This window comes from Bos grunniens, chromosome 6 (assembly GCF_055505025.1).
Source record: "Bos grunniens cultivar Pamir isolate PY7600 chromosome 6, Bosgru_T2T1.0, whole genome shotgun sequence".
In the NCBI taxonomy this organism is placed as follows: Eukaryota; Metazoa; Chordata; class Mammalia; order Artiodactyla; family Bovidae; genus Bos; species Bos grunniens.
Window position 1 is genome coordinate 82,535,901 of NC_141170.1, and position 12,421 is coordinate 82,548,321.

The 12,421-nt window shown below is 36.1% G+C and overlaps 1 protein-coding gene across 43 annotated transcripts in view; it reads right to left on the reverse strand.

Moving 5' to 3' along the window:
- Positions 1 to 12,421, reverse strand: part of FAM13A (family with sequence similarity 13 member A) — a 447,586-nt gene that overhangs the window by 60,619 nt on the left and 374,546 nt on the right. For 32 of the 43 annotated variants that reach the window (XM_086406444.1, XM_086406422.1, XM_086406415.1 and 29 more), the window contains 2 exons: positions 5,925 to 5,969; positions 3,087 to 3,263 (listed from right to left, as the gene is read on the reverse strand). In XM_086406444.1, the coding sequence (XP_086262570.1) occupies positions 3,087 to 3,263; positions 5,925 to 5,969 (222 nt within the window). The remainder of the gene's footprint in view (positions 1 to 3,086; positions 3,264 to 5,924; positions 5,970 to 12,421) is intronic. The other 11 variants (XM_086406445.1, XM_086406431.1, XM_086406417.1 and 8 more) reach the window with 1 other exon arrangement.

Sequence of the window (12,421 nt, forward strand, 5' to 3'; positions counted from 1 at the left end):
CTTATATCCACCACCAAGATTCAACAATATTTTCATGCTTCTGGCAGATGGTCAATTTTTAAATGAGAATTAAATTGAGCTCTCTCACATAATGAATATATTCCTTAAACTTTTACAATTTTAGTGTAATAAATAATAATATAAGCCTGATCATGTTTCCTTATGAACTGAGACAAATAAGAAATCATGTACATTAAAGTATTTCTAGTCTGTCTTCTGCATTGCTTTTTTAAAAAAATGTCATAATGGTATTAGTACAGACTTTATTGACTCTCCAACCTCACCCTGAAACATGGGGATATTTTTCTAAATGGTTGCAGGCAAAATAACATATCATGGATTTTTCAAAAACATTTTAAAACCATTCCATAGGGCTAATAGTTTTGAATAGAAGATAGTGAAGTGTAGCTTTAATTCTTCCTAATTTTTTAAGCAAAACTTGACAGAAATCTTAGAAAACAAATCAATTATGTATAAGCGAACACTGAGAAAAACATACTTGCTATAGGCTATAGTAATGATTCTTAACATTTTCAAATCTGACACCATGTAAGTGCATCTCTTGGGATGTACTGAAGAGGCCCTTGGGTGGGGGGCAAAAGTAGCAGAGCTAGAGCTCTGAGAGAGAGGGCCTTGTTCCTCCAAAGCCGTGGAGAGCTTGGAGCAGCCATTCAGTACTGGCTGAAAGCTAAAGGAGAAGGACTCTCAAGACATGACAGTGACCAGGGTGACAGGTTAGGAGGGGCCTTATGACCAGGAGGGTGAGGCTAACAAGGAGCATGGAAAGGGGACTTCTGATTGCCCAGACCACATACTAAGGAAATGAATCAAGTGAAACTGTAAGTTTCTTCTGCCATAAACAGTTTGCACACCAAGATTCTCTCACTCAACACACAGTTGACCATGATGAGTGAGAAGGATGAGCGATAAAGGAACTCCAGAGGAGGAAAAGGCTACAGCTTCATGGGCACCTCTTCAGATTGTCAGGGGAAGCACACTGACTGAAACCACCCACCCTGGCCAGGCACCAGAGTAACTATTTGCATGAGTTGTTTTACGACAGGAGGTCCTGGTAAGGAACATGGAACTAATAAGCCACCACCAACCAGGAAAGTTCAGGAAAGGTCAAAAGGAGACACCACATGTCTGACCACCTCCCAGAATCCTTCTCTCTGGCATCCATCTTGGCTGAACAAGGCTTGCACCACCAGGAAGCCCTCTGAGTCAGAATGATTGGCTAAAGACAACCCGGAAACTAATCCCATCACCATAAAACCCGAGACTGTGAGCTGAGCCACATGGCAGAGCTGTTCTCCTGGGTTCCCTTACCCTACTGCTCTCTACCCAGGTGCCCTTTTCCAATAAAGTCTCTTGCTTTGTCAGCACATGTGTCTCCTTGGACAATTCACTTCCGAGTGTTAGACAAAAGGCTAGTTTGGGGCTCTGGAAGGGGGGCCCCTCCCTGCAACAAGATGGTTAGTTAGTCTCTTCCATTCTCCATCTCCTTTTGTTCCCTTGATGTTGATAGTGGAGAACAATCAAGGTAACTTCTACAGAAACATCCTCAGATGTGGGAAACTGTATTTAAATTCTGCAGGAGTGTTTATGCTCTGTTTCATATTTCTCTCCCTGGCTAGCACCCTGCTCACTCTTGACTTTACCCCTGCCATGGTCCTCCCTGGTCCACCCAATGCACCTACCACCACTAGGACTATTGCCCAGCTTTGTGCTAACATGCTCCTCTCTGTCCCAACAACAAGGGCAGAAAGCATGATGTCGTGACACACTAAGGATTTTAAAAATGCAGTGCTGTTGCATACAGTGTGGCAAAAAATAAAGCAGAGACTAAGAACAGTGTTAAGTGAATAACTGGTGCTTGATGGATAACACAATATAGGCTGTATACAAACTAATTATATTCCTAAACATTTTCTATAAAGCTTACTCAGTAACTAATTTTAAATGTAAATATGTCCTATATTATAATTTTCCTATTTGCTAAAAGGAAATGTTATAGCACCTCCTCCTACCCACCAGCTCCAAAACAAATGTTTTCAAAAAAGTGTTGCTTATTATCACATGAAAAGTCAGTGGGTTATATAACTGATACTTTTTAATTTTTAAAATTATGTTTGCTAAAATAGCTCTTAAATATCTCAATAATGTGCATGTGCAGCATGGAATTTACTTGTACTATTTGTCTTATATCTTTCTTTAAGCAAAGATAAGTTTCTTTTTCCCCATAAACATTTTGACATAGATGACAAATCCAGATGAAAAAGAATGTGGGGAACTAGGGTTTGGTTTAGTCTTTGACATTTAATAAGAAGTACAAAATAACTTTATAGAGACTAAATGCTACAGTAGGCGAAACTTTCAGGAAAAATATGAGAATATAGTCTATTATATATAAATTTATTTTCCTTAACAATTTAAATCATGATTATTCAATAACATGAATGGTAATTATTCATTTCTATTTTTATCAAAGCTTTTAATGGAGAAGAGTTTATTGTAATACTCTTCTTGAAGTTCATGCTAAGAGAATGCTTTAAAATGAGACATTGTAATAATAAAGAACTCAAGCATTTCCTCTTTTGTTAGACTTGAGCTCAGCCTTTCTTATACTAAAACATTATCAACTGTCAGAGCATTCCAGTGACGTTCTGGTATTTAATCAGGTCAATATAAGTAGGGGAATCTGCTGGCTCATAAGAAAATCTAACAGCAAGCTGAATGTTGTCTAACAAGGGAAAAAACCACCTCTAGACAGGCATCTGGCAATTTTCTCCTCCAATGGTGCAGGATCCCTCTAAATAAGATATTGACGAGAAAGCCATGAAATGTATTAAATCAGAGGTAGCTTCCCACCACATATGAAACATCCAGATGAAAATGAAATATTTATTCAATCACGTGTGAATTTCCAAATGTTAACCAAGCTTAGAAGCGTCAAAATGAAAACTTTTAAAGTTTTAACCTGAATATTGAAATGAGAGTGCTATAACAATCATGAATTCGGACATGTATCGTATATTTTTAAAAGAAGAGAGCAAATGTAAACAAGAGTATCAATGCCAACTCACACATCTCTGCTGTGTCGACTTTCATCCTGCTCCTTAGCCTGGCGTCGTCGCTGTTTGGTGGATGTGGAGGAAGATGATGATGCCCCAGATTCTGAGTCCTCTGAACTTTGGCCTCCAGAGCTATTAACATCAAAAAGATGTTGTTCTACAGCTGACCGGATGGTTCTTTCTAAGAGCCTGGTTAAAAAAAAAATCAATAACTGTGTTTAAAAATATGGCTCCATACATAGAGAACAGACTGGTAGCTGCCAAGCGGGGAGGAGGTTGGGGGAGGGATGGACTGGGAGGTTGGGGTTAACAGAACAAGCTTTAAAATACAGAATGGATACACAACAAGGCCCGACTGTATAGCACAGAGGACTATATTCAGTATCCTGTGATAAACCATAGTGGAAAAGAATATTTAAAAAAGAATGAATCACTTTCCTGTATAATCATAAATTAACACAACATTGTAAATCAACTATTCTTCAATTAAAAAGTCCCCATAATATTGGAAATATCAGCATTTCCAATGGAATATCTACTACCACTTCATGAGCAAAGACAGTATGAGAAATTAATCCTCCAATATTTGCACCGTGAATGAGAAACAAAACTAAATGCAACATATTCCACCAATCAGATAATTGCGTTTTCCATCTTTGTGGGTCCAGAATTACTGAAATGCTCACAGCAGATCCAGCAACAATTACAGGAGGCATTCAGGAAATAAGGATCATCTAATACAAGGCAGAACGAGGAAAGATTTTTTTCCCTCAAGGAATAATAATGAACCTATTCTTACAAAGGCAAGTATCATCCAGATTTCATACCAGTTCTGCAGGGGAAGACAGTATGACTTACAAAGCAAATTGGCACAAATAATTTTATGATCCCTACTATTTGAATTTCTTGAAGAAAAAATTACATAGAAAATAACACTATTAAAAAAGAACAACTTACCAGAGCAATTACTCTTAATAACAGAAGGGTAAAACTTTCTGAATCTCTATTCAGTTAAATTGTGATATAAATGATTGAAACTGTATTCATACAAACATCCTAATATGATTGAAAATGTATTCATGCAAACATCCCAATATATACTACTGAAGAGAGAAGGACAGATTTATTTTATTCAACCTGAAGAAAACAGGTAAGCACAGGGGCTGACAAAAGTGATAATAAGATAAGGTATCATTTTTAAAGCTATATAGTCTTAAAATGTACCTAAACTCTTATCACTTCATTATTTAATTCTGAATAAGCAGGCATGAAGAATTCTAAACAGACAGTCCTCAAAGCGTGTCTTCCTTCACTTGAGAAAAGAATCACATCCAGACTCAAATTATTGAGTTGGACTTGTTGCCATCACTAACTTGCTTCCTTTTCTGTGTCCATTAAATATGTGTATAGTTTTTGTATATACACCTCAATAAAGCTGTTAAAATAAAAAAATATAGTTTTAAATGGTCAGACTGAGGAATAAATTTAGTTAAATAAAATGAGTTTTGAAAATTTAACAATTTAAGAACTTTTAGATTTTCCAAAGGTAGTTTTATAATAGACTTATAGTAATTTCATTAAAACTAGTTTCATTAAAACTATTTCATTAAAACAAGTGCAGTCTGACTTGGGCATAAGAACTTTAATATCTTGAACTCCACATCCCAATGATTTGAGATGACCTAATAGTGGTACCTAGGAATCTAAATAAATTAATATATACACACATACCAAACCCACACCTTTTCCAAACACTATACAAGTCACATAAGAAGTTGTTAGGAAATAAACAGGCAAGAATATGTCTGTCTTGGCATAACTCTAGAATCTCTTTAAAATTCATAAAGATAAGAGAGATCAAATCTGCCCTCTGATTGCTTCCTTGTCTAATAAGGAGGAGAAAAAAATTCCCAAATCAACCAGGTAAGAACACTGGAGTGGATAACTACTCCCTTCTCCAGGGGATCTTCCCATCCTTGGGATCAAACCCTGGTCTTCTGCACTGCAGGCAGATTCTTTACCATCTGAGCCACCAAAGAAGCTCTATTAGATCCAAATTTATACTAATTAGTGCTTCTTCTAATTCTTTTCTCTTCCTCCTTATTATACCACCTGATATCAACACCACTCCTCATCCCCCTGATCTTTGTTGATGAAAATGCTCCAAATGGCCCACCCAGGCCCCAGCTGTGTCACATAGCTGAAGCACAATGAACAATGTGGTCAGAGAGTAGGTGGGGGTAGAAAACTGGAATTCAGACTTTTGTGACTAGTGGAATTAAAGTAGAATTAAGTGTGACTAGTAGATTAATTAGAATTAATTCCACTGCCACTGCCCAGAGGAAAAAGGACTTGTTGCCATCACTAACTTCCTTCCTTTTCTGTGTTCTATCAGCCTGGGAAGTCCCCAAACACAGTGCCCAAGGCTTATTTAACCTCAGACACCTAACACTATGCTTAGTGTATTACAGGTGGCCAATAAATGGAGGCTGATTAAAACAAATGAAGGAAGAAGTAAAATGTATGTTCATACCTTCACCTTTAGTGGCAAGACACTTCTTAAATCACAGACTGCTTTGCACATATTAACTGACTAACATTATTTCGACTGAAATAAATAGAAAATCTCAGATGTTCACATGGCCAAGCTCTCTCCAGTCCCACGCCCACACAGAAACTCAAATAGGAACATTTCTTATTTAGTCTTTTCCTCTGGGTAGTCAAAAAATCATCATTGGTTATGTACTGTATTAATCTTCCAATGCAGCACACCATTAGAATAGTTTTGTTTTTTTTTTTACTGCTTAGTAAGTGAAAGGAGGGGAAAAAAGCCCAATCTGGACCACTTACTCTCCAGTTGATGACACACTGCTGACTTGGGATACGTGGGCACTGCTGAAAAAGAAGCAAAAGAAAGGACATCAGATTAAGCAGAGCACCAGAGCCTGTGAACAAAACCTATGAGGGGATCCTGGGCTGGAAGTATTAGCCAGGCCCTGAGCAACCCTCATATGACAGTTTATCACCCACTGACAGATGCTGGTTTCTCTTATCTAGATTAGAGATGGCCCTGGGTGGTTACTTCCAAACAGCATTTTTTTCTCCATTTTAAGATGTCCATGACAGATAATTTCAAAAGTGATCTTGGAAAAACCATCTCTACCTCTCAGACTACTGCCATGGTCCTAAGTCCAGGGTCTTCTTCTTTTCCGAAATGTTAATTGCAGCTGACTGCTTTTCTGTTTCTAGCTCCCCCAGCCCAAGTCCATCTCTCCTGCCCATTCCCTTCAGACCTACAGACAGGAGCATCTTCTTAAAACTGCTCTAAACATTGGGCAGGGGTGGTGGGGGGCAGAGAACGGGGAACAAACACTGTTTTCTCCAGGACTCTCCCTGAGCCACCTCTTCTGCCTAAGTTCCTCACGATGGAAAAACACCTTGAGTTCCATAACGTTTCATCTTGCAGCTAAGTCGCTTCAGTTGTGTACCACTCTGTGCGACCCCAGAGACGGCAGCCCACCAGGCTCCCCCGTCCATGGGACTTTCCAGGCAAGAGTACTGGAGTGGGTTGCCATTTCCTTCTCCAACGTTTCATCTTAACACTTAATTAATTAACACCTAATGCCCTTCTATCGAGCATTTATAAACTTCCTCATTTTTCTCATTTTCTCCAAATCCTGAATTCTTTGAAAGTATTGAAAAGTAGTAAAAGAAAAAAAAATAGTCAATATAAAGCGGAACAGTGAAACGATAGAATACCATCTGATTTGCACCTTGGCACAGGGAGGTGCAGGCTGGTGGCTGCTCTAACTGCACCAGTGGCAGTACTTTCTCACATTCTGCCCTGTGGTGCTTACTTGCCTTGTAAATCAAGGTTCAAAAGTATCAAATTAAAAAAAAATCTTTTGTGCAATGCAAACTACCGTTTTGCCTAACAAATCTAATAGTTCTCCCACTTTCAAGTCCCTCTTTGTAAAAGACACCTGAAGAGAATACAAACTGCTAGTAGCAAGATCAATATTCATGGCTGCCTTTCAATCATTCTGGGCATTCTCATTTATACTACAGAATTTTCAGCATATGAATGTGTTGCTTCTTCCATATGCATCTCATCTCTTTCCATTTAGACTCTAAGTGCCTCAAGGGACTCTGTAACATTTCTCATTTTCTTTCATGACACTACATACCACCAGCACCATACCCAATACAGTAGTCATTATCCTAGAGGTGATCAACAGACACTCACTCTTCCGCCTCAGAGAATCCCTTTAGCTAAAGCTCTTTGTCATAGCCACACACCACCACAAATCCCAGAAAACCTGTACAAAAAATGCTATTGTGTAGTTATGAGAAACTTAGGAGAAGAACCTTCGTTAATAAATGAATGAACAAACAAACATACCCTAATGATTGCTGAGTGCTCACTATGTTTCAGACATTGTGCTAAGTATTGTTTACACAGCTTTTCTCATTTACTGTTTACAATAACCCCATGAAGTAGGTAGGGACAGTTGTTTTCTTTTCCCTATTTTCAAATGAAGAGGTTAGAGAGGTTAAGTAACTCACTCACAGTCACAGAGTCAAGAAGTAGATGAGCTGGAATTTGAACCAAAAGAGTTTTAGCTTAAGAGTCTAAGCTCCTAATCACTATACTAGACTTTCAGTCCATCACTCACTAGAAGAAACACTCACTACAGTCATCTTCGTATATGGAAGCATGGACTTAGGTATTTAACTTTGCTTTTAATTACAACGATTTCTGTCTCACAATGTCTGCTATTCACAGAGGTTTCCAGGTTACATAACCAATAATAAATCCTTTGCTGCTCTCTGCCCTCAGCTGGAACGGGCAGTCCTGACTTCTGATGCTTTGTGGCTCACCCTCTGTAAATTAAACACTGTATAATTTACTCCTGTACTCCACTTCTCATGCAGTTACACAACCTTGCTTTTGGGAGCAGTGGCCAATGTGAATAATGACTCTGGGAGAACCCAGAGGAGGGCAAAAGAATACAGATCTGCTAAGATACTAAAAACACGACAAAGACATGTAAGTACAGTCAGCCAATCAGCCAGCCATGCCATCTCAGAAGGAAGATACATTTCCTCTCCTTCCTTCTATACACTTTTGATCTGATCTTCTTTTTGCTTTTAAGCACATAATGATATTTTGATATTCCTTTTTGGTGAGCAGGAAGGAGAAGATGAAAAATTGTGGGGAAGAAACAGAGAAGGGAATGACAACAAACGGGACCAGGTCCTGAGATTCGTAACTCTCTGAGTAGGTGCTTTTCAAGCTCTAACGTGCATCAGAATCACCTGGGATCCTGTTCACACACAGGTTCTGATTTAGTAAGTCTAGGTGGAGGGAAGGGGAAGCTGGGATTTTGCATTTTTAACAAATTCCCCAGTGATCATGATGCTGTTGATTCGTGGAAGACATTGATTAACAAGGTTCCAAATCCTTGCAACTAAAATTCATTAAAACTTCAATGATCTAGATATCACAACCACTATATTTTTTAATTAAAAAATTTTTAATTAATTTTTTTAATTGAAGGATAATTGCTTTACAGAATTTTGCTGTTTTCTGTCAAACCTCAACATGAATCAGCCATAGGTATACATATTGGCTTCTGAAACTCCCTCCCAACTCCCTCCCCACCCCACCCCTCTAGGTTGATACAGCGCCCCTGTTTGAGTTTCCTAAGCCATACAGCAAATTCCTGTTGGTTATCTATTTTACACATGGTAATGTATTTTTAAACATTCTAAGTGCTTTAGATACGATTTGGAAAACTTACTCTGTTAATAAAAGGCCATACATCAAAATTTTCCTCAGAGCTTAAAGAAAAATGACCCGAGCCATCTAAATCAGTCTTAAAGAGCCTTTCTCAGGATGCAAAATAAATGAATAAATCAATAATAAGACTTAGTAATTAAATCATATTGATTTTTGTTAATACACTTCTCTTAGGTCAAATTTATAAAAATTTATATTTTTGTGTTTCTGTAATAGGCCTTTGGAATTTTTGATATTACTTAACATGTCCATACTTCCAGGCTTTTTTAAAACAGAATTTTTCTAAAGAAAATATTCTGAAAAGAGAATGTTATCCACTGGGAATCAGAAAAGAGAGGTTCCGGTCCTGAATCTGTAGTGAATTAGCGGCAATCATAGTCAGATTATTGGTTAGCTTGGCTGCTTTGGGATGGTTTCTTCATACAGAAAATGAAAGCCTTGGCTAGTGATCTCTGTGATTTTCTTCGAGCTATAAAAGTTAATAAGATGATCTCAGTTTCAAGTTTATTGCCCCAAAGTCTAAAACATTACAAAAGGTTATAACTGCATATTTAGTTTTATGACGGTGTCAGTCACAGTTAAGGTTTATCAGATTCCAAAATGGCTTTGGTCAGGTATCCAATCATGTCTACAGTTTCTGTGGGATATGCTTAACAAGTTACGAATATATAATGGCAGAAATAGGGACTGCTTCCATTGTTATAATTGGCTCACAGAGGTAATTTTAAGACACTAACAAAAAGGCAATAAGCAAATAAGCTAAAGTGAAAGACTTCCATCTACATGTTTTTTATCTCCTGCAGAGAGCTAAGAATAATGAACTTTATTGTTATTGTTTATTGCTATTGTTTATTATTGTTTATTTTCATTATTGTTTATTGTTATTATTTATCGTTCATTTTATTGTTTATTGTCATTGTTTATTGTTATCATTTATTGTTCATTATCAGTCAAGGGTTCATTCAGAGCCCTTGACTGATTTGCTAAGAAAATCTTTTATTTATGCAATATAAATACTTGAATATGGAAGAGTTCATTTCCTAATGTTGATGAAGGGATTATTCAAAACTAAATAAATAAGCACATGTGCAAATCCAGCATTATGGTCAATTTCATTACCCAAGTCTACTTAAGTGATAGTGCGAGTCAATGTTCTCCTGGTATGGTCATTCAAAACAGATAGTAAGTCTACTCTGAAATATATTCTATGACATAGTTAAATATATTTATTCTTTATTTCTATTAGCAAAACATTCTTGAGATATGATTATACTCAGAAATATTAGTCTATAAAATTTACATGTGATAAGATGCACAGAACACTTGTTGACAAGTGATTCATTAATTGGATCTTTTGACTTGAAATAAAGAAAACTTCCAAATCTCTGAAACCAGATATCTTGAACAAGCATGTGTTCTCTTTTTCTGTCTGTCCTTTAACTTCACTATGTTCTCTTTTCTAGGGGGTGTAAAATCCTGCCCATAAGATATTGTTTTAATGGGAACCATTAGGTCTAACAGAATTATCCTTTTCCTCTAGAAATAATACTTATATTCTCTCAAATTTTTTTAATGAGTAAGAATTTAAAAGACAATTACGTGATGTCTGTTTCAACTTAAGGATGAAGATCCTGTAACTAGTCATCAAAATAAAATGAAACTTTTAATTTGCTTATTTAACAGAATACAGTATTTTTAGTATCATCTGAAAATACTAAAAGTTGATACACAGTATCAACATCATAATTACAGCATTATTTCCTCGTAACTGTATAATGGATTTCTAAATTATTTCCATGATTTTAATTCAATTTTCTACAGTGTCTTATATTAAAACAAATACACTAATTCCTCAATATTTATTCCCTTTGCTTTAACTTTTAGTTATGATTAGCATATGCAGAAATTTAAAGGAGCATTTATAGATATTTAGATTTGACAAAAATCACATCACTATTTTGTGTTATAGGATTTTTAAAAAGCCTCATTTTTAAAAAATTATATACTGTGCATACAATACAGAACATAAGCTGAAAACATACTACTGAGTCACCGGATGTGACTCAGGAAAAGGAAAATATTTATCCTCACATTTTTTTTACTGAAACACACACAACCTAGTCCTTTAAATTTAGGGCTGATTTGAAGGAAAAAATTATTCTTCAATTTAAATTTTGACTCTATATTAAATATTTTCTAATATTAAACAGAGCCAATCAAAACGTCAAAATACCTTTTGTACAGCTTCTTCCAGGCCCTAATTATTGGGTTTTCCATTTTATATATTTATTTTTTTTCCTCCAGCTTTTATTTTTTATGTATTTAAAAAATTTTTATATTATTATTATTTTTTTTTACAATATTGTATTGGTTTTGCCATACATCAACATGCATCTGCCATGGGTGTACACGTGTTCCGCATCCTGAACCCCCCTCCCTCTTCCCTCCCCATACCATCCCTCTGGGTCATCCCAGTGCACCAGCCCCAAGCTTCCTGTATCCTGCATCGAACATGTTTTGCATAAAAAGAAATTAAGAGTCTTTTCTCTTTTTTAGTTTATAGACTAAGGTCTTTATAAAGCAAAATTAAGAAATGAAAAGAGAGGCCACTATATATTCTATACCCATTTATAGATGAGGAAATTGACATTCCAAGAGGTTCAGTACCTCACGCAACTTTACACAGCTCTGATTCTATCTCATGTAATGGGCTTTAGACATGTCCTTAATAATAGACCTAATCTTGGTCTCAAATAATGCTACTATTCACATAAATCTTTGACTACACATCTATTTATTTTCTTAGAGTTAAAACAGACTACTAAAAGTACTTTTTGGATTCGTGTGGAAATTTTCTTCTCAAAATTTATGCATTCCAGAAAACTTTTAATTTCATCTATTTTCATGTTTATTAGCATAAAATGGCATGAAGCATTCTACAGTCTTTCAAAAACTACCATATCCCTCACAGCAAACTTCATTTCTGATTACTAGTATTGTTCAGTTTTTTTTTTTTCCACGTTTACCAGAGGTTTTCTATTTTATTCTTTTCATTTTTATCTTTACTCTCAAAGAACAAGTTCCTGGATTCAAGTTTCAGTTCTGCTTTTTTTGTTTTATTACTATTAAATCCTTTCGGGTTTCCAAGAGGTTGCTTTTCTTCCTTTTTATAACTTCTTATTCTGAAGGTGTAGCTGCTCATTTATTTTCAATCTTTTTAAGAAGGTACCTCTTAAAAAGAGCTTAGATCTCATTCCACAGATTTTGATATGTACATTTCCCCTTTTTCTTCCAGTTTGTACTTGAAATTTTTATTTCCTATTGGAAATTCTTCCTCCCTTTAGGAGAGTTTCCATGGGTTGATTGGAAACTTTTTGTTATTAATTATACTGTGGTTAGAAGATATGACTGCTAGTATCTCTACTTTTCAAGAATCTTTAGAGATAGCTGAGTAATTTCTTAGGAAGCAGCAGAAATGCCTAAGCCCTATTTGTAGGTTGCAAACTTTAGTGAATGTGATGCTTCCTTATTTTAAATCTTACTA